General features: G+C 55.1%; 1 protein-coding gene across 2 annotated transcripts in view; it reads right to left on the bottom strand.

Moving 5' to 3' along the window:
• The window catches only part of ENG (endoglin), a 33,447-nt gene extending 15,757 nt beyond the window's left edge, over positions 1-17,690 (bottom strand). Inside the window, exons 1-2 of one of the 2 annotated variants that reach the window (XM_036112799.2) lie at positions 17,240-17,690; positions 8,936-9,078 (exon numbers count right to left, since the gene is read on the bottom strand). In XM_036112799.2, coding sequence (XP_035968692.1) covers positions 8,936-9,078; positions 17,240-17,306 — 210 coding nt within the window. In that variant the 5' untranslated portion in view covers positions 17,307-17,690. The remainder of the gene's footprint in view (positions 1-8,935; positions 9,079-17,239) is intronic. The other variant, XM_036112798.2, reaches the window with a different exon arrangement.
• Between the last annotated feature and the right edge of the window lie 2,323 nt (positions 17,691-20,013).

Genomic DNA, 20,013 nt, shown 5'->3' on the forward strand with positions numbered 1-20,013 from the left:
TTGGTTCCGGCTCAGGTCGCGATCTCAGGGTTGTGACATCAAGCCCTGCGTCGGGCTGTGTGCTCAGCATGGAGTCTGGCTTGAGAGTCTCTCTCTCCCTCTCCCTCTGACCGTCCCGCTGTGCTCTCTCTCAAATAAATAATTTTTTAAGAGATTTTAGTTATTTATTTGAGAGACAGAGAGAGGATGCTTAACCAACCAAGCCACCCAGGAGCCCTAATAAATAAATAAATCTTGAAAGAAAGGAAAGAAAGGAAAGAAAGGAAAGAAAGGAAGAAAGGAAGAAAGAAAAAGAAAGAAAGAAAGAAAGAAAGAAAGAAAGAAAGAAAGAAAGAAAGAAAGAAAGAAAGAAAGGAAGAAAGAAAAAAGAAAGGAAAGAAAGGAAGGAAAGGAAGGAAAGAAAGGAAAGGAAAGGAAAGGAAAAAGGAAAGGGGAAAGGAAAGGAAAGGAAAGAAAAGAAAAGAAAAAAGAACAACCTCAGCTCTGCTCAAAGACTTTCTGAACCAGCGGACAGGCAGGGATAGACGTCGGAAGCCCTGCCACAGACTCATGAGGACAAAGACGAATGGAAACACTCCATGGAGAGCAATGAGCTCCAGCGGCTCTCTGAAGCAGGCAGCCTCTACAACAGAGAGAAAACTTGACCCCCCAAATCTCCTCACACTTATCAAAAAGGAGAGAGGTATTTCAAGATGAAGACATCAGTGGAAAGTTTTAGATTTCACTTCCAATGATCTCCTGGACATTTCCCCAGCTGATGTCATAGAGCCAAGAGAGAGTGTTTCAGCCACTGGAAAAATCTGCCCAGAAATATTTCCATTAGTCAGTAATGATACCAGAGTCACTCTTTGTTTGTAACTTTGCTCTTTAAAACAAAAGAGCGAATAATGTGATTTCATTTTCAATGTTTTACAAGTAACTTTTTTATTTTAGTGAGCTATTGACGTTGCCTATCTTCGGATCACTATTTTTACGTGAATTTATGGAACGATAATATAGGTTTCAAATTTATGTTTTGTAAGTTCACATTTTTTATTAATTAGAGTTTTCTAATGGGTTTTATAACCTTTTGGTTTTCTTTTTTTTTTTTTTTAAGATTTTATTTATTTGAGAGAGAGAGAATGAGAGAGAGAGATCACATGAGGGGGGGAGGGTCAGAGGGCAAAGCAGACTCCCTGCCAAGCAGGGAGCCCAATGCGGGACCCGATCCAGGGACTCCAGGATCATGACCTGAGCCAAAGGCAATTGCTCAACCAACTGAGCCACCCAGGCGCCTGACCTTTTTGTTTTCGAAACATCTTTTTAAATCAATTTTTATTTTTATTTATTTATTTTTTTTCAAGATTTTATTTATTCATTCAACAGAGAGAGACACAGCGAGAGGGAACACAAGCAGGGGGAGTGGGAGAGGGAGAAGCAGGCTTCCCGCCGAGCAGGGAGCCTGATGTGGGGCTCGATCCCAGGACCCTGGGATCATGACCTGAGCTGAAGGCAGATGTTTAACAACTGAGCCACCCAGGCGCCCCTTAAATCAATTTTTAATAACATTTATGCATCCTAGGGGTATCTGGCTGTTTGGCCGGAGGAGCGTGCAACTCTAGATCTCAGGGCCATGAGTTCGAGTCCCATGTTGGGTGTAGAGGTTACTTGAATAAATAAAACTTAAAAAAAAAATGAAATATTTATGCATTCTAAACACATTAAAAATTAAATACTGGATTTAATATATTTTGGTAAAATGTGAAATACAAAGCTAAATGTCACAACTGACGTTTTGTTCCAGGATTATGATCATTATCTGAAGTTTTCATTTAATTCATTAATTTATTTAAAAATTGAAGTATAGGGACGCCTGGGTGGCACAGTCGGTTAAGCATCTGCCTTCGGCTCGGGTCATGATCCCAAGGTTCTGGGATTGAGTCCCGCATCGGGCTCCTTGCTTAGCAGGGAACCTGCTTCTCCCTCTGCCTGCCGCTTCCCCTGTTTGTGTGCTCGCTCCCTCTCTCTCTCTCTCATAAATAAATTAAAATCTTTAAAAAATAAATAAATAAATAAAAATTGAAGTATAATTGGCAGACGACCTGAAATTAACCTGAGCAGAGGGAGACCCGCCTCGGTGGTGTTGGGAAAGACCCGGTACAGCAGACCTGCCAGAATCCTGGAGAATGAGAATCTTTGAGAATCTCTGAGAATGGACCTGCCCCCACCTTCTTACCCTGATTGCGTATGTACTGTTAGCTTGAACAATCGAACAGGATTGCACAACCCTGTGTATCTACTAAAAACCATTCAATTGTACACTCTAAATGGGCAAACGTTATCTGGATAAAGCTGTCAAAAAAAACAACAACTGAATATCAGTAATTTCACATGGTTCAACCTAATCCGTGCCTGGCCCTGGACTGAGCGTGTTACATGGGTTTTCACTGAAGCAGAGTCAGGTATCCTCCCAGTTTACAGATGCAGCAATTGAGGCTCAGGGAGGGAAACTACCCAGGGATCTGCTGGGGGCGAAGTCGGGGACCAGAGTGGAGCCCACAGCCCCTAGACCTCTCCTGGGCCATGTCTCCCTCTCAACCCTGTTCTTCTGGACTTCCCTACAGTTCATCACTGTCCGGCCCCATCTAGCTGTTCTCACCCAGGGGAGTGACCTCTGGGGCCCCCCACGCAGTGAAGAGATGGGCGCTGGGGTCTGGAGATGCTGCTGACGGGCTGCAGTGGATGAGGTCCATCCTCTGCCCCTTCGTGGGCATCCACAGGCCGAGAGCACTGCGGGTGACAGAGCAGCAGGGAGCACGGCCTCGGAGCTGACAGCAAAGAGCCCTGTGAACCTCCATTCTTGCTGCTGCTCGGCAACTGTCCCTATTCCTCTGTACCTCAGTCTCCCCACTTGGTAGGACAGTGTTGGGAACAGATACCCGGTGGGGCTCTAGATAAAGGAAGTTAGAGAAGAGAAGTGGAGGTCAGTGCCGGGTCATGCCAAGAGTGAGGGCATGAGGAGACTGGAACTTTGTGGGCACATTTATCACGACATTCAGCTCCTCACCCATCACTCAGTCGTCACCGCATCCCTCCTGGTAGAGTTGGGGGCAGAAAGTGGGTGGGGGCTGAGGCCCAGGGAGGGGCAGCCATGGGGCGGGGACACGCAGCAAGTGAGCAGTGTGCAAGCTCGGGGAGGCAGGAAAGCTGGGCCCCCCGGGGGTCTCTGAGCTCCCGGACCTAGCTGAGGCCAGCTGGTTACCAGAAAACCCCAGTTGGGTTTCCACAGCAAACATTTCCATCCCATGGCCCTGACTCATCACCACAGTCACTCATACGCACATTGACTTCCCTCTTCCCTCCCGCCCCCTCCCCCCAGCCCGGAGCCCAGAGGCAAAGCAAGGGGTCTGCCTTGCCCGCCCCCTCTAAGCTCCCAGTCTTCCGAATGGCATCCTGGGAATTCTGGGAGCCCAGCCGAGGTAGGTAGGCAGGCCGGCCGGCCCCTCACTCCCAGCTCCGACCTGGGCCAGTTCAGGCCTACCCCCGCCCCTTCCCTGAGTGGGTGGGCAGGAGACCGAGTTTCTATTTTTGTGCCAGTGTCCCAGAGATACCATTGTTGGCCCAGCGGTTGGTGGCGGGAAGGGGGGATTTCGGTGAGGAGGCCCTGAACACTAGTAGCCACTTATAGAAAGTTGCTTCCAGCAATTCTTCTAGGAGTGGAGCCTTGGGGCTGCCTGCAGCCCCCACCCTCCGAGGGCCAGACTGGAGCCGGCCAGATTGGAGCCAGCCGTCCCTCTGCCCAGGCAGCAGACTCAGATGATACATACAGGCAGGATGGCAGGGGCAAGGGGTCAAAGCCAGACTGACCTGAATTCAAATGTGGGCTCAGTCATTAACCTGTGACCCTGGGCAGTCACTATTCCTCTCTGGGCCTCAGTTTCCTGGTCTGGAAAACCAGCTGAGCAATATGCCCACTTCATAGACTTGTGAGGATTCAGTGAGATGCTGCCTGCAAGGTGGGGCACCCGGTGCCCAGCTAAATATACAGCAATAGACTCGGCTCGCATGACCTGTGATTCCCTCCTTGCCCACTCACCCAGCGGAGTGCCATGGCCTGGGGGCTGGCGAGGTTGGCGTTAAGGGTGGGCAGCAGCTAGTGAGAACTGGAACATGTTGAAGCCACGCCTCACTGTGGCATCCCCTCTCTGGGCCTCGGTCTCCCCATCTGGGTACTGAGGAGTTGGGCTCAGCGATGTTCTAGTATCGTGTGGCCCCTGGATTTTATCCTGCCTCCTGGGGTCCCCATGTTTGGCATCCCAGAGTCATGGTCTCTAGCCAAGTGGACACTGAGTGGGCTTCCAGAACCTCCCAGAAGAGATGTGCTGCTTTCCCCAGCTGAGGGCCCCTGGTCAGCCCATGTTCTTCCCCCTCCCCTGTTCATTTGTGATTCTGAGAGGCCAGTGCTGGGGGCCCAGCCTAGGGTTTCTGTGCTCTTGAAGGGGCACAGGAAGTAGGCACAACTCTATCCTCCAGGAGTTTGGCAGAGAACTAACACTCCTCAACAACCGGAGATGAACAGCGAGTGCCACCACTAACCCCATGGGGAGAGTCCCTCAGCAAATGCTCATGCGCATGTATATTTCTCCTTCCTTCCTCCCTTCCTTCCTTCCTCCCACCCTCCCTCCCTCTCTTCCTTCCTTCCATTATCCATCCATCCACCCAACTACCCGATCGTGACTTCCAGACTGACCCTGAGCTGGACACGGGGGACACAGCAGTGAGACAGCAGACATCAGCCCTGCCCAGCCTGTTGGGCCCCCGATCCAGGCCTTTCCACCGAACCTGCCCCTCATATCAGCAAGGCCTGGGATAAGAATACAGATGGCAGCCCCCAGCTCCCAGCCCACCCTCCTTTCTTTTCACCTCCTTCTCTTCATGAGTACGGATGTGGGCGACCCAGCCCAAATGCCCACGCTCTGCCATGCCTGCCCCCTTCACGTAGTCGCCTTGCCCAGCCTTTAGGTGTGGCAGACCTTCCTCCAGCCATGCAGTGCCCCCTTCTAGAGGATGGGACAAGAAAGAGCCCCACGCAGCCCAGGAAGGAGGCTCAGCATATATGGGCAGGGAATTCTGGAGTCCAGGGACCCAGAGCATGGACTCAGGCGACAGGTGCAGGCTCCGGGTGGGCATGTCCCTCTGGCCCTGCAGATACCCTATCCCCGGGGCGGGGGGGGGGGGGGGGGGAGGGGGAGGTGAGGAGTGCAACTGGAAGAGGGCCAGAGAAGGGCCATTAATTGTGGGGCCTGAACAGGGGCCCCCATTGCCCAGGTCTGAGAGCGACACTGCCCTCCAGAGCCCTTCACAGCCTCCTAGGACAGTCTGGGGGAGCCCCGGGCCCCTCCTGCTCTTCCTCTCTGCCTGAGCCGCCTTGCCTGCCCCTCTGGTCAGGAATGAGTCAGTGCAAGAGCCCAGCAGCTTCCATCTGCTTGGAGGTGGGTGGGGTGTCCTCAGCTCCCCGGGTTTGCCCAGAAGTGGGGTGAATCAGCGGCTGCCCCAGCTCTGGCCCGGCTGCCTGGGGCTTGTAAGGAAGACAGCAGACCCGTGCAGTCAGTCTGACGGGAATCGCTGAGACACCAGGCTGGTTTCCTGTCTCCGCGGGTCAGGATGTGACCCCGGGCCCCCTCCCGGAATCCAGGCTCCGGCCTGCCCTTTGGGGACCCAGCGAGATAGAGCCCCTGCCCAATGGCCCTCTCATCTGTCTGCCACGGACCTTTCTTCCCTGAGCCTCTTGGCTGCCACAGCTCATCTGCCGCCCACCCACAGGAAATCTGAGGATGCGGAGGCTATGCAGGGGTGGACGGGAAAGCCGTTTCTGCGGGCCAGGGCTGGAAGACAGCGGCCACAGGTCGGGAGGGCTGGGGCTGGTTGCTGAGACAGCTGCCACCCACGCGCCCGCCACCAGCTCATGTTTCTGGCCCCAGGGCTTTGCTTGTGCGGTGCCCTCTGCCTGGGATGCCCTTCACCGCCATCTCTGTCTGGCTGGACACCGAGAGCCTTTCACTAACGCCCCTTTCCCTCCCCAGCCCCGTGTGCCCCCCATTGCCAATCCCATCAGCCTGCCGATGCCCACCTCTGCCTCCCCTGGCTTGGGAGTGGCTCAAGGGCAGAAGTCGGGTCTGCTTTCTCTTTGCATCATCAATACCCAACACAGGCTGGGCACCGAGCAGGCACCTGGCCAGGACTGTTTGGTCGGGGGGGGGCTGTCAGGCTATGGACCCGATTCCCGGGGGGGCCTACTTGGAGAGGAAGGTGCCTTCCATGTCACAGCATAGGGTCTGGGGGGGGATCATGGGCCCCTGGGGCAGGGAGGCCAGGAGCTCCTGGTGGGGAGGCCCAGCTCCATCGGGCTGGACCTCAGTGGCCCCCTCTGAAAAGAGATTCATGGCCACTGCCTCAGCTACCTGGTAGCAATAAGCTTTGGGGACCAAATTAGTGGGCCGATGTGAAGATGTTCTGGAAACTACAGCATGCTTGGTAAGAGGAGGGTATTTACAGGTGAGACCCAGAGGCCAAAGATAATAACATATAATAACAACAAGATATTGTTGTTATATCATGTGTGTGTGTGTATAAATAATGTGTGTGTTTATATGTGTGTGTATGTGTGTGTATATATGTGTGTGTGTGTGCATATATAGAAAGATAATAACATACGAGTAACAACAAGCAGAGCTACTGTAGGATGAGCAGTCACTCCGGGCAGCCCCGCACTCAATATTGGCCCACTCTACCCCACCGGATCCTCGCAAACCCCCTGTGAGGGAGGTACTATTATCATCCCCATAATTCCTGTGGAAAACCAAGGCCTAGAGAAGTGGCCCAAGGCCCTGCTGCTGTCAGGTGGGAAGGCAGACTCCAGTCTGCAGACCGTCCAGCGTTCGCACCTGCTGGGTCGAGGCCACCTAGCAGGGCGTTCTTGCACTCACGCATTCAGCAAACGGTTATTTGCTATCTGCCGGGCCCTGGGCCAGATTCTGACACTGTGATTCTTCACTGAGTCCCTGAGCTCCAGAATTGTGTGGGTGTGGAAGAGTGAGGGGAAGGAGCCCCCTCCACGTGCCAGGTACTATATATATGAGATGCTGGACAGTGACGTAGCCAAGGCTGGAGCCCCAGTCTCCTGAACCCCAGCTCTCTCTACCACCCCCTCAAACAGACGTGCCTGACAGGCCTGGGGCTCGCAGCCTGGCTTCTTGGATTAAAAGCCAGATGCTCCACAGGCTGAGTCCTCCGGAGGAGACAGAGAGCGACGGGAGGGTCTGTTGTCATGAGCTCTAGGATGACATGAGTTACACTGCCATCCCACCATGGCCCTAAAAACCCTCCAATGACTCTCACTGTCCACAGCAGAAAGACCAAACTCCTTAAAATAGTGGCAGCGCCTTTGCATCTCCCCAGCCCTGCCCCAGGGTGAACTATAAGCTCCTGCCATGGTGGACACCTTGACCCTAACCACGGTCCACTCACCTGCCTGCGGTTCACTCTGTCCTCAGCTCTTCTCTACCACCTCCTTCACTCCTGGCCATCTTACTGTTGTTGCTTCCTCCTGGAAGCCCTGTCTAATCCCACAGCAGCTGCCATACCCCTGTCCTGCGCTCCCCAAGAGAGCACCCATTACCCAGATCCTGGCTGGCTGTCTACACATCTGTTTCCCACAGACCTGGGCACTTGGCAGGGGGCTTTTCTCAGACTCCGGCCTGTTGTTGAGTGATTTGGGGGGGTGGGGGCGAATCCCAGTCACCCAGTGACAGGTCATCAGAACAAACAAAATGAGCTTATAGAGGGCAATCTTATGTTCCGTATCATTACCAAACTTGAAAAAAATTACAATGGCTTTGGAAACCATATAACGTGTGTCTGGCACTATCTCAGTTTGGGGATTATCGAGGCCCACAGTCCTGGTGGCAGGCAGGGCGGTGGGGAGCAGGCCCCCCTCGATATTGGTGGTCTGGGCACCGTCTTATCACCACACAAACGCAGAGCAACTCAACAGTTTCAGGAGCAGCCTGGCCACAAGTTTACTGAGCTGACACCACTAAATCGCTATTAGGACCTGAGGCCACACCAGCCAGGTGTGGTCACCAGCCCAGGCAGGCCAAATGCTGCCAGGACACAGATCTGCTGGGGAGCCAGGTGACAGCCTAGCTTGGGGTCTCCCAGAATCTAGTGCGAACTCTGGCCTTGGGCATGTGACTTCACCTCTCTAGGCCTGCCTCAGTTTCCTCCTCCGAAAAGTGGGGGCAATAACAGACTCTGACAGATAGGCCCTTGGGAGGCTTCATACATGGAAGATGTTGAGCCCCATTCCTGGCTCTTAGTAGGCCTCTAAGAGAACTTAGCACTCCATAAGTGTGTTATTATCGTTAGGAGGGACTTCGGCTAATGCTGGACCTCAGTAGGGACAGTGGTCTCCAAGGTGGCATCACTGGCTTCAATCTCTGTGGGCTGCCTGGCCAGGTCACCGATGTTCAGTGGGGGACATTGTAGGGAAGGAGACTTGAGCTCAACTGAGGGAAGCACTTGCTCAAAACCCAAGCTGCCTGGAGGGGAGCTCCGTCTGCCGAGAAGGAGCAAGCTCCCCATGACTGCAGGTGCACACGTGACAGCTCACCTGGTCCCTCCCACCGCTCACCTGGCTCTTCTCCACTCAGTCACTGGCCACACCCAGCCCTTCCCACCTGGGCCTTGTGGCTTCCAGAAGACCTCCGTGATGCTGGCCCCAGAAATGCCATCCCTTACTGGCCCTGTGAAATGCCCACGTATCCCTCCTGGCGGGGACCCTGGTGAGGACACGGCCCACTGCTCCAGGGACAGCCACAAGGAAGGCTCCCCTCATCCCATTGGCCCTGGGCCTTTCTCTGGGACCCCAACCCCAACCCTGCCACCAAGCACTCACCCTTGAGGATTCCAGGAAGAGAATGTGAACTTCAAGGGTGGCATTGGGGACCTGAGCCACGCAGCCCTTAGAAACCTGACTCGTAATGTATGTCACCTCGGCGTCCACAGGCTGTAGGTCACAATGGACTGTTTCTGCAAGACCTGTTGGGGAAGCACATCCAGAGAGAGCACCAGGTGAGAATACGGTGGTGACAGTCACTCCCAAGTTCCGAATGCCTAGCGCTTGGCACTGGCTTAGGGCTTTCTGCATCCCCACAACTACCCTACAAGGTGGATATCATTATAACCATTCCACAGATGGAGAAACTAAGGCTCAGGAAGGAAAAGTCTCTTGCCCCAGGTCACAGTGTGACTAGGGGTAGGGCCGACAGATAAAACGCAGGATAGCCGGTTAAATTTGAATAAATAAAAACGATTAATTTTTAAAAGTATAAGTATATCCCAACTATTGCATGGGACATACTTACACCAAATTTTTTTTTTTTCACTGTTTATCTGACACTCAAATTTAACTGGGCATCCTATATTCTTATTTGCTACATCCCGCAACCCTAGCTGTGGGGCTGAGCTCACAGGTGCACACACCCAAGCCTCCTGGCTGGTTCACTCCGAAGGGAGACAAGAGCTAAGATTGGGAGAGGAAAACTTCCCAAAACTTCCCCTCCTGCGCCTCGGGGAGGCTGGGAGGAATGGGGCCAAGGAGGGTTGAGTCTCCTGGCCCCAAGGGAGGGAGCGAGCCAGAAGGGCGGCCCGGGTTCAGAGGGCGGCTGTGGGAGGAGGCCTGGGCCACGGGGCCTGCTCCAGGGCTGCTCGGAAACGCAGGTCCTGAGGGAAGGCAATGGAATTTCACCCTGACCCAGCAGAGGAGGAAGAGGAAATGAGGCCCCTACACCTCGTCCTCAGGAATGTGCCGAGGAAGGGGGGGCTCCGGAGGAGGGAAGGAGGACAGAGAAGGGGAGACTGTTTGGAAGTTTGTGTCTCCATCTTGTCGCGCTCACTTCCTGTTTTCTTGGAGATCAAAGATGGGCGCGGAGGGGCTGGCCGCACGTCCAGCCGTCGCCAGCTCAGAGGAGGGGGGTAGGGAGGCTTCTTCCGAGTCCCAGGCTATCGGGCCGTCTTTTTCCTAAGCCAGCCTTGCTGGGCTCAGGACCCCCAGAGGTCAGAGGAGGACTTAAGATGGCCGTCCCTGGCCGCGGCCACACCACCCGCCCCAGCACCTTGGGAGGGATAACTTCAGGACTAGGACGTTTGGCGACTACGGGGGCCCAGACCTTGTAAGTCCTTGCCCTGGCCCTGTCCTGTGTGCAAGGGTCACAGTGCAAGTGTCCTTTGGCATTGTGATTCAAGACAAGGTCCCTGGAGCCAGGCCGACCTGGGTTTGAATCTCAGGCCCGCACTTACTGGCTATGTGGTTTTGGTGAGCGATTTCACCACTTTGGGCTTCAGTCTCCTCATCTGTGAAAGGACAGTTAGAACCCACAGAGGTTGTTGGGAGGACTCCATGAGAACAGGGCATATGGCGGTTCTTTGGGTTACCATTATTTGATTGACTTCAGTCACTGGAGAAGAATGGACTCTCTTAGGGGGTAGGGGTGAAGTGGTGGGATGGGGCGGTCTGCAGGTCCGTGGTGTCCCAGGCCAGCAGCCCCCCTCATCCCAGCAGACCCAAGGGCTGACACCATCTCCTGCTGTCCCACCCCCTGGTGACCCACTAAGCCCCTCAGTGCTCCCCACCCCCTCCCTCCCTTTCCCTCTCAGCGAACACAGACTTCTTGGCTGCTACCTGGTCTAAACCCTTCCTATACAGATGGGGAGACTGAGGCCCGGAGAGGCGGGATGTGCCAGAGTCACACAGCACGTGGCTGACCAGGCTGGGCCTCGGACCCACCTCTCTCTGCATGACCCGGGGTCTGGCCTGCAGATTAGTGCAGTGCCTTCCTCCTTTCCTCCGGACTTTCCCTGCCCCCTCCCCAGACTTCCAGGAACCCCAGTTCCTCCTGGATTGCCTGGGCCGCCTGGGGCCACCTCCTCCATGCCGTCAGCGGGAGAGGCCACGGGCCTGGCCATTATGTAATGATCAGATAACAGGCCAGGCTGGGAGATCAGATAAGAGGTCCATTTATTTTGGGGCCTTTTCGAATCCTGGCTGCCCCCACCCCGCAGACGAGAATGGGGAGACAGGAGGGAGTATGACGCCCGGGCCTGTCTCCCGGAGCCGGAGGCGGGCCCAGACAGAGCTGAAAACAATCCCCTGGCACCAAGGGAAACGCCAGGGCCTCCCGGGACCCGGGTTGGAGGAAGCGCCACTAGGGGCCTGGGTGACCCGGCCCGAGTGAGAGACCCAGGAGCCACCCCCCCACCTCTGTCCCCTTCCTCCTCCCCCCCCACCCAGGAGCATAGAGCCACCTCGGGGCTTTCCGCACCTTGAAAGGCCACAGAGAATAACGGTCAAGGAGAGCAACTCCAGAACCAGACGGCCCGGGTCAAATCCCAGCGCTACCCCTCAAAACAATGGTCACCTTGAGCAAAAGCCCAACTTCTCTGAGTCTCAGTTTCCCCATTTGCAAAACAGCTTGCATCACGCTTACTGAGAGCCAGATACTGTTGCGAGGCTTGACACGAGTTCATTCATTTGATCCTGGCAGCAGCCCTACAGGTGGGTATTCTTATTGGAACCATGTGACACCTGGAGAGACAAGATCCACCAGGTACAAGAATTTGCCCGAGGTCGCCCAGCTATTACGTGTCAGGGTCTGTATTTGCAGCTGGGCATCCGCCTGGTACCCAGTAAGCGTTCTGAACACAGTGGCTGTGATTACTTCCTAATACAAGGGCAGAGCCTTTCCCACAGGCTTTCTCTGTTTTTTCTCTTCTTCAATCACCCAGCTATCCATCCACCCTTTGCTCCTTTCAGGGTCCCATTATAGCCTCCCAGATGTCCCAGCATCCAGCTCAGTCACCCCCCAGCAAGGCCTCAAGGTTCCCATCTCCAGTCTTCCCGGTGGCTCCTCAGTGCCCGCAGGGTCAAGTCCACACTCCACCACCTAACATGGAATTAAAAAGTGCAGGGATCTGGGGCACCTAGGTAGCTCAGTCGGTTAAGCATCTGCCTTTGGCTCAGGTCATGACCCCGGGGTCCTGGGATCGAGCCCCACATCGGGCTCCCCGCTCAGTGAGGGGTCTGCTTCTCCCTCTGCCACTCCTCCTGCTTGTCTTCTCTCCCTCAAATAAATAAATAAAATCTTAAAAAAAAAAAAAAAGTGCAGGGGCGCCTGGGTGGCTCAGTCGTTAAGTGTCTGCCTTTAGCTCAGGTCATGATCCCAGGGTCCTGGGATGGAGCCCAGCATCGGGCTCCTTGCTTAGTGGGGAGCCTGCTTCTCCCTCTCTGCCGCTCCCCTTGCTTGTGCTCTCTCAAATAAATGAATAAAATCTTAACAAAAGTGCAATGATCTGATGGATGCCAAGGTTCAGATCCTGATTCTGCCACCTTCCAGCTTCCTCTCTGTGCCTCAGTGTTATTAACTGTACAATGAGGATGATGGCAACCCCAATAGCTTCCTCATCGAGTTGCTGCGAATGTTGGTCGGATGATACCTGCACAGCGCTCAGCAGACTTGTGGTGCATGAAGAGGCTCGGGACTGGCAAGTGCTCTCATGAGAACTTATGCACACTGGGGAGAGGTGAGCTCTTCCTCCAAACACACCTCATGCCCTGCGGCTGCCCTGCTCGCTCCCAGACCAATGGTCTTCCTTTACTTGACCTCTTGGTCAACTTCTGTTCAACCTTCAAAACCCTATTGTGAACGTCGAATTGTCGGGACTGATCTGGTGGCACTCTAGCTGGGAGGGCCAGTGTCAGGGCAAGAAGGGGACCAAACCTCATCTCCCCACAGGCAGTATGATGCGATGGTTCGACCCAGGGCGCAAGCCCCAGCTGCTCCTTCCTGGGCTGTTACTTGGGCAAATTTCTTCACCTGCCTGTGCCCCAGCCTCCTCAGCTATGCCGTGGGGGAGACAGGAGTGGGCTTTTGTGAAGGTTAAGTCTGAGGGTGCACATCAGGCTGAGAGCGGTGTGTGGCAGAGTGCGAGCTGAATCAGTGTCAGCGGTGACATTTGCCTCTTCACCCCCATCCCTACCCCACGTATGAAGTCAGCTCAGCCCTGGAGGATGGTCCTCTTCAGCCTCCAGGGCTGATGTCCCAAATCCGGGGCTGGAGCTGGGTCTTAGTGTCACTCTCCGTCTGGCTGAGATGAGAGAGAATCTCAACGGTCATGTCCCCACCGTCCCCAGGGGCTCATCTCTCCTGGCTCACACAGCTCCTCTTTTACCTCCTGGCAAATGGGAAGCTGCCCTGAAGTGCGGGCTCTAAGAGATGGGTATTTGCGGTCTCTGTCCAGTGTCACTTGTCCCCTCTCCGGAGAGGCCCAGATCCCCACACAGGTGGTAGGCAGCACAGGGCTCCAAGTCCAGCCTCTGTCCCTCCAGCGAAGGCTTGTCCACACTCCACAAACACGCTTTGATCCCAGCCACCCAACATGAGCCTCAAATCCCAGCACCCCCACTTCTGGGACTCTATCCAAGTGAAATACTCCAAAATACAGGAAGAGGTGCATGTACCAAAAACGTGCACGGTGGTGGTATTTATAACTAGCCTCAACGGGGAAACCACCTAGATATTCAACAATAAGGGATTTGTTAGACAAACGACGGGATGGCACATCTAAGGGACAGAATATTCCGGAACCACAAGGGGACGGTTATGGAGTCTACATGACAACATAGAAACCTTCTGGGTCATAAGAAGGGTCCCCCAAGACTCCCAGATGTTGATCCATCTGCATTAAAATTACCTTAAAGAGCTAGACAAAAACTAGTAGGCAATCCACCTAACAATGCTTATGTTAATGAAGGAACTTGGGAAGTGATTTTTTTTTTTCTCCTTCTTACCTGTTTCCTTTGAGGAGTAGACTTAAGTGACTATATAATTAAACTGCTCTTTAAAAATCTACGTTAGCCCCTGCTCAGCAGGGAGTCTGCTTCTCCCTCTGACCCTCCTCCCTCTCGTGCTCTCTCTCATTCTCTCTCTCGCAAATAAAAATCTACGTTTGCTCTTTAAAAAAATATCCCAACGTGGCAAAAAAGTGTCTTTAGAGACAATTCCCCAGAGAAAGCTTGTGCTGGAGAACAGAGGCGTCGGGATTGTCCCCACGTGTACCGTGCACTGTTCCTATCTTTTTTAAGATTTTATTTATTTGACACACACAGAGAGAAAGAGATAGTGAGAGAGAGAGAGCACAAGCAGAGGGAGTGGCAGGCAGAGGGAGAGGGAGAAGCAGGCTTCCCACTGAGCAGGAAGCCCAATTCAAGACTCGATCCCAGGACCCTGGAATCATGACCTGAGCTGAAGGCAGACGCTTAACCGACTGAGCCACCCAGGTGCCCCTGTTCCTATTTTATTCTGACAGTAATGGAGTCGCTGCTTTTGGAGCACCTAACGCTGGGTCCCAGACATCTGTCCACAGTAGTATAGATACAAATTCAGCTCTTTCTCGGTTTCGGCTGCATGGTATTTCACCGAATACTAATTCTTTTGCTAGGGCCCAGGCTGATGGACATTTGGGTGGTTTCCAGTTGGGTTTTTGTTACAGGCACCTATGGACTATATGGATCTTGACAGACTTGGGCAAGTAACTCCAAAAGGCTGAAGGTTGAGCCGGTACACAGGTTAGGGTTTTAAGAGATTCGGCCAAGCTGTGTTCCCAGAAGGCTGGACCATTCTTGGACCTGTTTTGGACCCATTTTTACCCTCTCCGGCCTGATTGAGGATGCCTGGGTCACTCCCACCCCACCCCACCCCCCCATGTGGAGATCTGGGTTCCACACCCTGACCAGGGCCTCTGTCTGCCCTCCATGGGCCTCAGTTTCCCAGACTGTCAAAGAGTTGGGCTGGATGGTTTGGAATGTCCTTGAACCCTATGATCACTGGGGTACTGGTACCCAGTCCCAGGAGCAGATTGATAAATTATCAGTTTTTCCAACTGGCTATTAAACACAGCCATTATTAAAAATTAAATTTTGGGGGGCACCTGGGTGGCTCAGTAGGTTAAGCATCTGCCTTCAGCTCAGGTCATGATCCTAGAGTCCTGGATCGAGACCCACATTAGGCTCCCCGCTCAGCGGGGAATCTGCTTCTTCCTCTCCCTCTGCCCCTTCCCCTGCTCGTTCTTTCTCTCTCTCTCTCTCTCTCAAATAACATCTTTTTAAAAAATTGAATTTGGGGGCAACTGGCTGGCTCAGTCAGTGGAGCATGTGACTCTTGAACTCGGGGTTGTAGTTTCGAGCCCCACATTGGGTGTAGCGATTACTTAAAAAAAATAAAATCTTGGGGTGCCTGGGTGGCTCAGTTGGTTGAGCATCTGCCTTCGGCTCAGGTCATGATCCCAGGGTCCTGGGATTGAGCCCCGCATCGGGCTGCTTGGCAAGGGGGCTGGTTCTCCCTCTCCCTCTCCCTGCTGCTCTGCCTACTTGTGCTCTCTCTGTGTCAAATAAATATTTAAAAAATAAATAAAATCTTAAAAAAATTAAATTGTATAAGCTTAAAAATAAATTTTATTTTTAAAAAGGTAATAAATATCAAAACTCATTACTTCCTAATTATTTTACTCCATTTTACTATATTCTATGCTCTTGAGGTCAGATGTCTGTTGCATCTGTGTGGTACAAATATCGGACAAAGGTCCTGGGGACACAGCATCCCAACCGCAAGCTTGGTGAGCTGGTAGCTTGAAATCAGCCATGTGGGAACATTTACACCCTGGACATTAACAAATACTATCCCCAACGCCCTCCACCCCTGTTGTTCATTATTTGCCAGCACACCACTGCCTTCCATCCTATAAAACCAGACCCTAAAGATCTACAGGGATCTTCCTCTGATGACGACAAAGATGGCAGTGTTATCAAGCTAGAAATGTGGGAGAGGTGGGAGAAAGGCAGGGCAGCCTGGAGGCCTATCGAGGAGCTCAGGTGGGCTTCTGTCTGAGCTGTGTGAACTTGGCAGATCACAGCGTCCACTTCCTATCCTGTAAGATGGGGAGATACAGGCAGCCATCTTGCGGGGTTGCCGGGAGTTATATGGGGGCGGGGGGGTGCACACTACACGTGGTTAGGAGCCCACAAGTCTAGGGTCAAATCTGTGCTAGGTCACTTAGTGTCTGTGACAGTTTCCTGTGATCAGTGAGGCAGTCGTAGGGGTTTAGAGATCAAGGACCAGGGGCTTTAAAATGCCACAAGGTGGGATCAGGTAGGGAGGTGGCCACCGTTGTGCTCTTCCCCTATGTTTTCCCCCCACCCCCAACACCAGATTCTTTAGAGAGTTTCTGGATGTGCCGTGGGTGAAGGGGTGCCCATAGGGCTGTCCTGTGGCTTTAGGTGGGTGAGGGGCGGACACAGCAAGGCCCACATGAGTGGGATGAAGATCTGGGAGTCCCCAGCTCCTCATGGCCTCTCATCTGGTCAGTTTCGGAAGGCCGCAGAGCCATGACCGCCTGGAAGAACCCCCAGGCTGAGCCGCCCCCGCAGAACCCTTAGTCTGGGCCTGTGTCCCCACCCTGCCGCATCTTGAGGAAGAGAGGGTAAGTCGAGGCAGAGAGAGAGCGCTAAGTTCAAGAATGTTCTGGGTGCCGCTCACAGGCCCTGGGGAAGTGAGAGGCAGGAATTTAAAGCTAATCATAAAGCCACAATAACAACAGAGAATCCTCCAGCCTGCTCCGGACCTCTACAAGCAGGCCCTCACCGCCACCCCCCGCAACAGCCCCAGAGGAGCTCCATTCCCATCCCCGCTTTGCTCAGCGGCCCAAAGGCAGTCCCCCAATATCACACCGCGAGGAAGTAACCATGTGAGATTTGAACCAAGAGCCCTAGTGCTGACTGTGAATCCACACGCCCTCCTTCCACAGGTTCCTCAGATGGGAACCTTAAGGCCCAGAGAGGGCAGGAGACCCTCCCAGGGCTGCACAGCACTCTGGGACCTGGGCTTCCTGGGGGAGAAACTGGACATAGCTGGGAGGGCAGAGGCCAGAGGCCGGGGTTAAGGCAAATAACTCATGCCCATTTGCTTGAGACGTTTAGGGCTGAAAGTTCTTTGTCTTGCCAAACCGGGGTGGTTGGTCACCCTACGGTGTCCACCTTGGGCTGTCCAAACCCCCCAGGACAGCCCCACTGGGCATGAGGTCAGGACCAGGGTAGAGGCCGGGAACACCTGGGGCCGAGTCTCCCCACCCGGGGTCCCTGGACACCTACTTGTGGGCCTGAGGCTGCAGACGGCCAGCAGTAGGGCAACGACGGGGGGAAGCGAGCGGGGGTCCATGCTGTCCACCAGGGGGTCTGTGCGCTGGGCCTTATCCGGTGTCCAGGGGCAGGGCTGCGGGCGGGCGTGGGGGCCGGCGTGGGCGCGAGCGGGGACCCAAGGGGAACAGGCGGCCGGAGCGGCGGCGTCCCTGCTCCAGCCTTCTGAGGTGGCGGCCGAGGGGTCAGGAGAAGTGGGCACGGGGGCGCAGGGCCGGGCCGGGGGTCGCTGGCCGAAGAGTGAGCGGGGAGGGGGTGCTGGGCTCCTGCGGACGGCAGCTGCGGCGGCAGTCCCGGCCTGGGGATGCGGATGGAGGCTGGGTATGACCGGCAGCAGAGGGGAGCTCCCGGCTCATCCAGCCTGGCCCGGGGAGGCAGGAAATGCGCTTCCTTAGAGAAGGGGCCGGGCCAGGCGGCCTGCCAGGCGGGGAGAGGAAGTGCCACGGGCTTTGTCGCTGGGTGGGGGGCCCTGTGGGGGGGGGAGGCAGTGGGGTGGGAGGGCCCAGGCTCCAGGCTCATCTCCTCACACACCCCACCCTCTCCAGGGCCGGCTGGTGGGGCATATCTGGCAGCCCCCAGGGGGCAGATGAAAACAATCACCCTAACAGCCCACCAAGGAGACTTTTCAGAGGCCAGGCCCTGACCAAGGAGGCTCAGGTGGAGCTCATAGCCCCTTGAACTCAGTTGCTCCCATTTTGCAGATGAGAAAACAGAGGCCTGATGGGGTGAGATAATTGGCCCCAAAAGATGGTGGAGCTGGGATTCAAACAGGTGTCATCAGGCACCAAAAGTGGCTTATATAAGCCTAATACTGGCTCATCATTCCTTGCTTTGCAGGCAGGGAAACTGAGGCCCCGGATGGGGAAGGAACACTCCCAAATGGCAGCTGGGGCTGAGGTCTCAGGGCCCAGGGAGGACAGGGGAACGTTGGGTCTGCCCCCTCCATGGGTGGAAAATCCTCCAGGGACATAGGACAGCCCCAGATGAAAGAGGGACTCTCTTTAACGGCGTTTCTGAAGTCAGATGGCCCTGGGTTCAAAGCCCTGCTCTCCTTGCTCTGAGCTACGAGACCTCGAGCAAGGTTCTACAACCTTCGGTCACCCTGTTTGTAAATTGGGCACAGTGGTGCTTTCTTGGCCAGGCTGCTGTGAGCTTTGGGGAGGGGCAGGCACTATGGCGCTGAGCTTGGGCCCGGCCCAGGAAGCACTCCCCCCATCAATGCTCCCTCAGCCTGGGAGAAAATGCCAGAACTGCCCCTTGTTCATTCTGCAAACAGTAAGTGCCAACTGTGTGCACGCCAAGGTGTTGGCCCCGGGTAGCACCTAGGGTCAGGCCAAGGGAGCTCAGAGGAAGCAGCCTGAGCTGCCTGGCCTCTGAAGGACTGGGTGAGTCGGGGGAGAGGCATAGAAGAAGGGGGTAAAGAAGGTACATTGGGCAGGGGACCAGCCCCAGCAAAGGCGCAGAGGCAGGAAGTGGTTGGACCACTGTGGGACATGCAGGGGGTGTGGTGGGGACAGGAAGCCTGGAGAGGCAGACTCTGGCCCAGCTCTGGGAGGGCGGGGGTGTCTTGAATGAAGGCCAGGGGGTATCATGGAGGGCTCTGGGGCAGAAGGTGCTGGCTTTGAGAAGACAAATCGTGCTATGAGCTGGCGGGACCCACAGACGGGATGGAGCCGGGAGGCCCTTCTCTTTATCCTTGTCCTGGGTCACAGATGGAGAAATGGAGGCCCAGGGAGGGAGGAGAAGGCGGGAGCCCTGGGTGCCTCCGGACGGAGCAGAGCAGGAGTGTTTGTCTCTGCAGGAGCTGAGAGGGGGTGGGAAGGGCGGGCGTGGCTCCTTGGGTGGGGTTTGGGGGAAGGTTCGCTGCCCAGCCCTGGAGCTGCCTGGCCAGGCATGGGTGTGGGTCACGGGAGCCCCGGGCCTCCATGTCCTGCAAGCGGGAAGGCCGTGATGGGGAGGATGGGGCCATCCCACGAGCGGCAGCTTCTCTGCCTGTTCCTGGGGGCGCAGAGATGGGGAGGTGGGCACCCCCAGGCAGAGGGCGGGAATGATGGAGGGGGCTGTGAGGATCCCCCCCCCCCCGCCCCAGGCCCTCAGAACAGGGTCTGTACCTCAGGGACAGTTAATCCAGCCCCAGGGGCTGAACTCCCCAGGGCACCAGGCCCCGCCCTAGGCTGTCACCTTATCAGCTCTGAATCCTCACAGCCACCCCTGGAGGCCAGTGACATTAAACCATTTACGGAAGAGGAACCCCAGGCTCCCTGGAGTTTACGTGACCCCCAGCAGGAAAGTGGAGACCTCAGGGCTGCCTGGCTCCAAGCTCACCTCCTTCTCTGCTACATGTGGAGAAGACCCATGTCGCCGTGGCTGCGGGTGTCACAGGGTGAGGAGCATCCGGGGCCATAGCAGGGACCCCATGGGAGGCTCTCCCCAAAACGTCCTCCCTCCCACTTCCCCCCATGCTGCACAATCCATCGCCATGCACGTTCTAAACAAGACCCACTGGATTCTCTAGAAAGCAGGGGAAGCTATAGGCAGACCCAAGGAAGAACTTCCAGGGACAGAAAAAACTACAGGCAGTTACAGGAGGGCCTGGAGCCCTGACCCCGGAGACCTGGTGGAGGAAGAAAGAGATTGGGCCCCCCAGTTGTGGAGAGGAGGTCACCCCGGGTCTCCCCACCACGCCCTAGCCTGTGTGGAGTCCTATTGTGTGAGTCTCTCCACTTGAC

The sequence above is a fragment of the Halichoerus grypus genome, chromosome 14, assembly GCF_964656455.1.
Source record: "Halichoerus grypus chromosome 14, mHalGry1.hap1.1, whole genome shotgun sequence".
Classification (NCBI taxonomy): Eukaryota; Metazoa; Chordata; class Mammalia; order Carnivora; family Phocidae; genus Halichoerus; species Halichoerus grypus.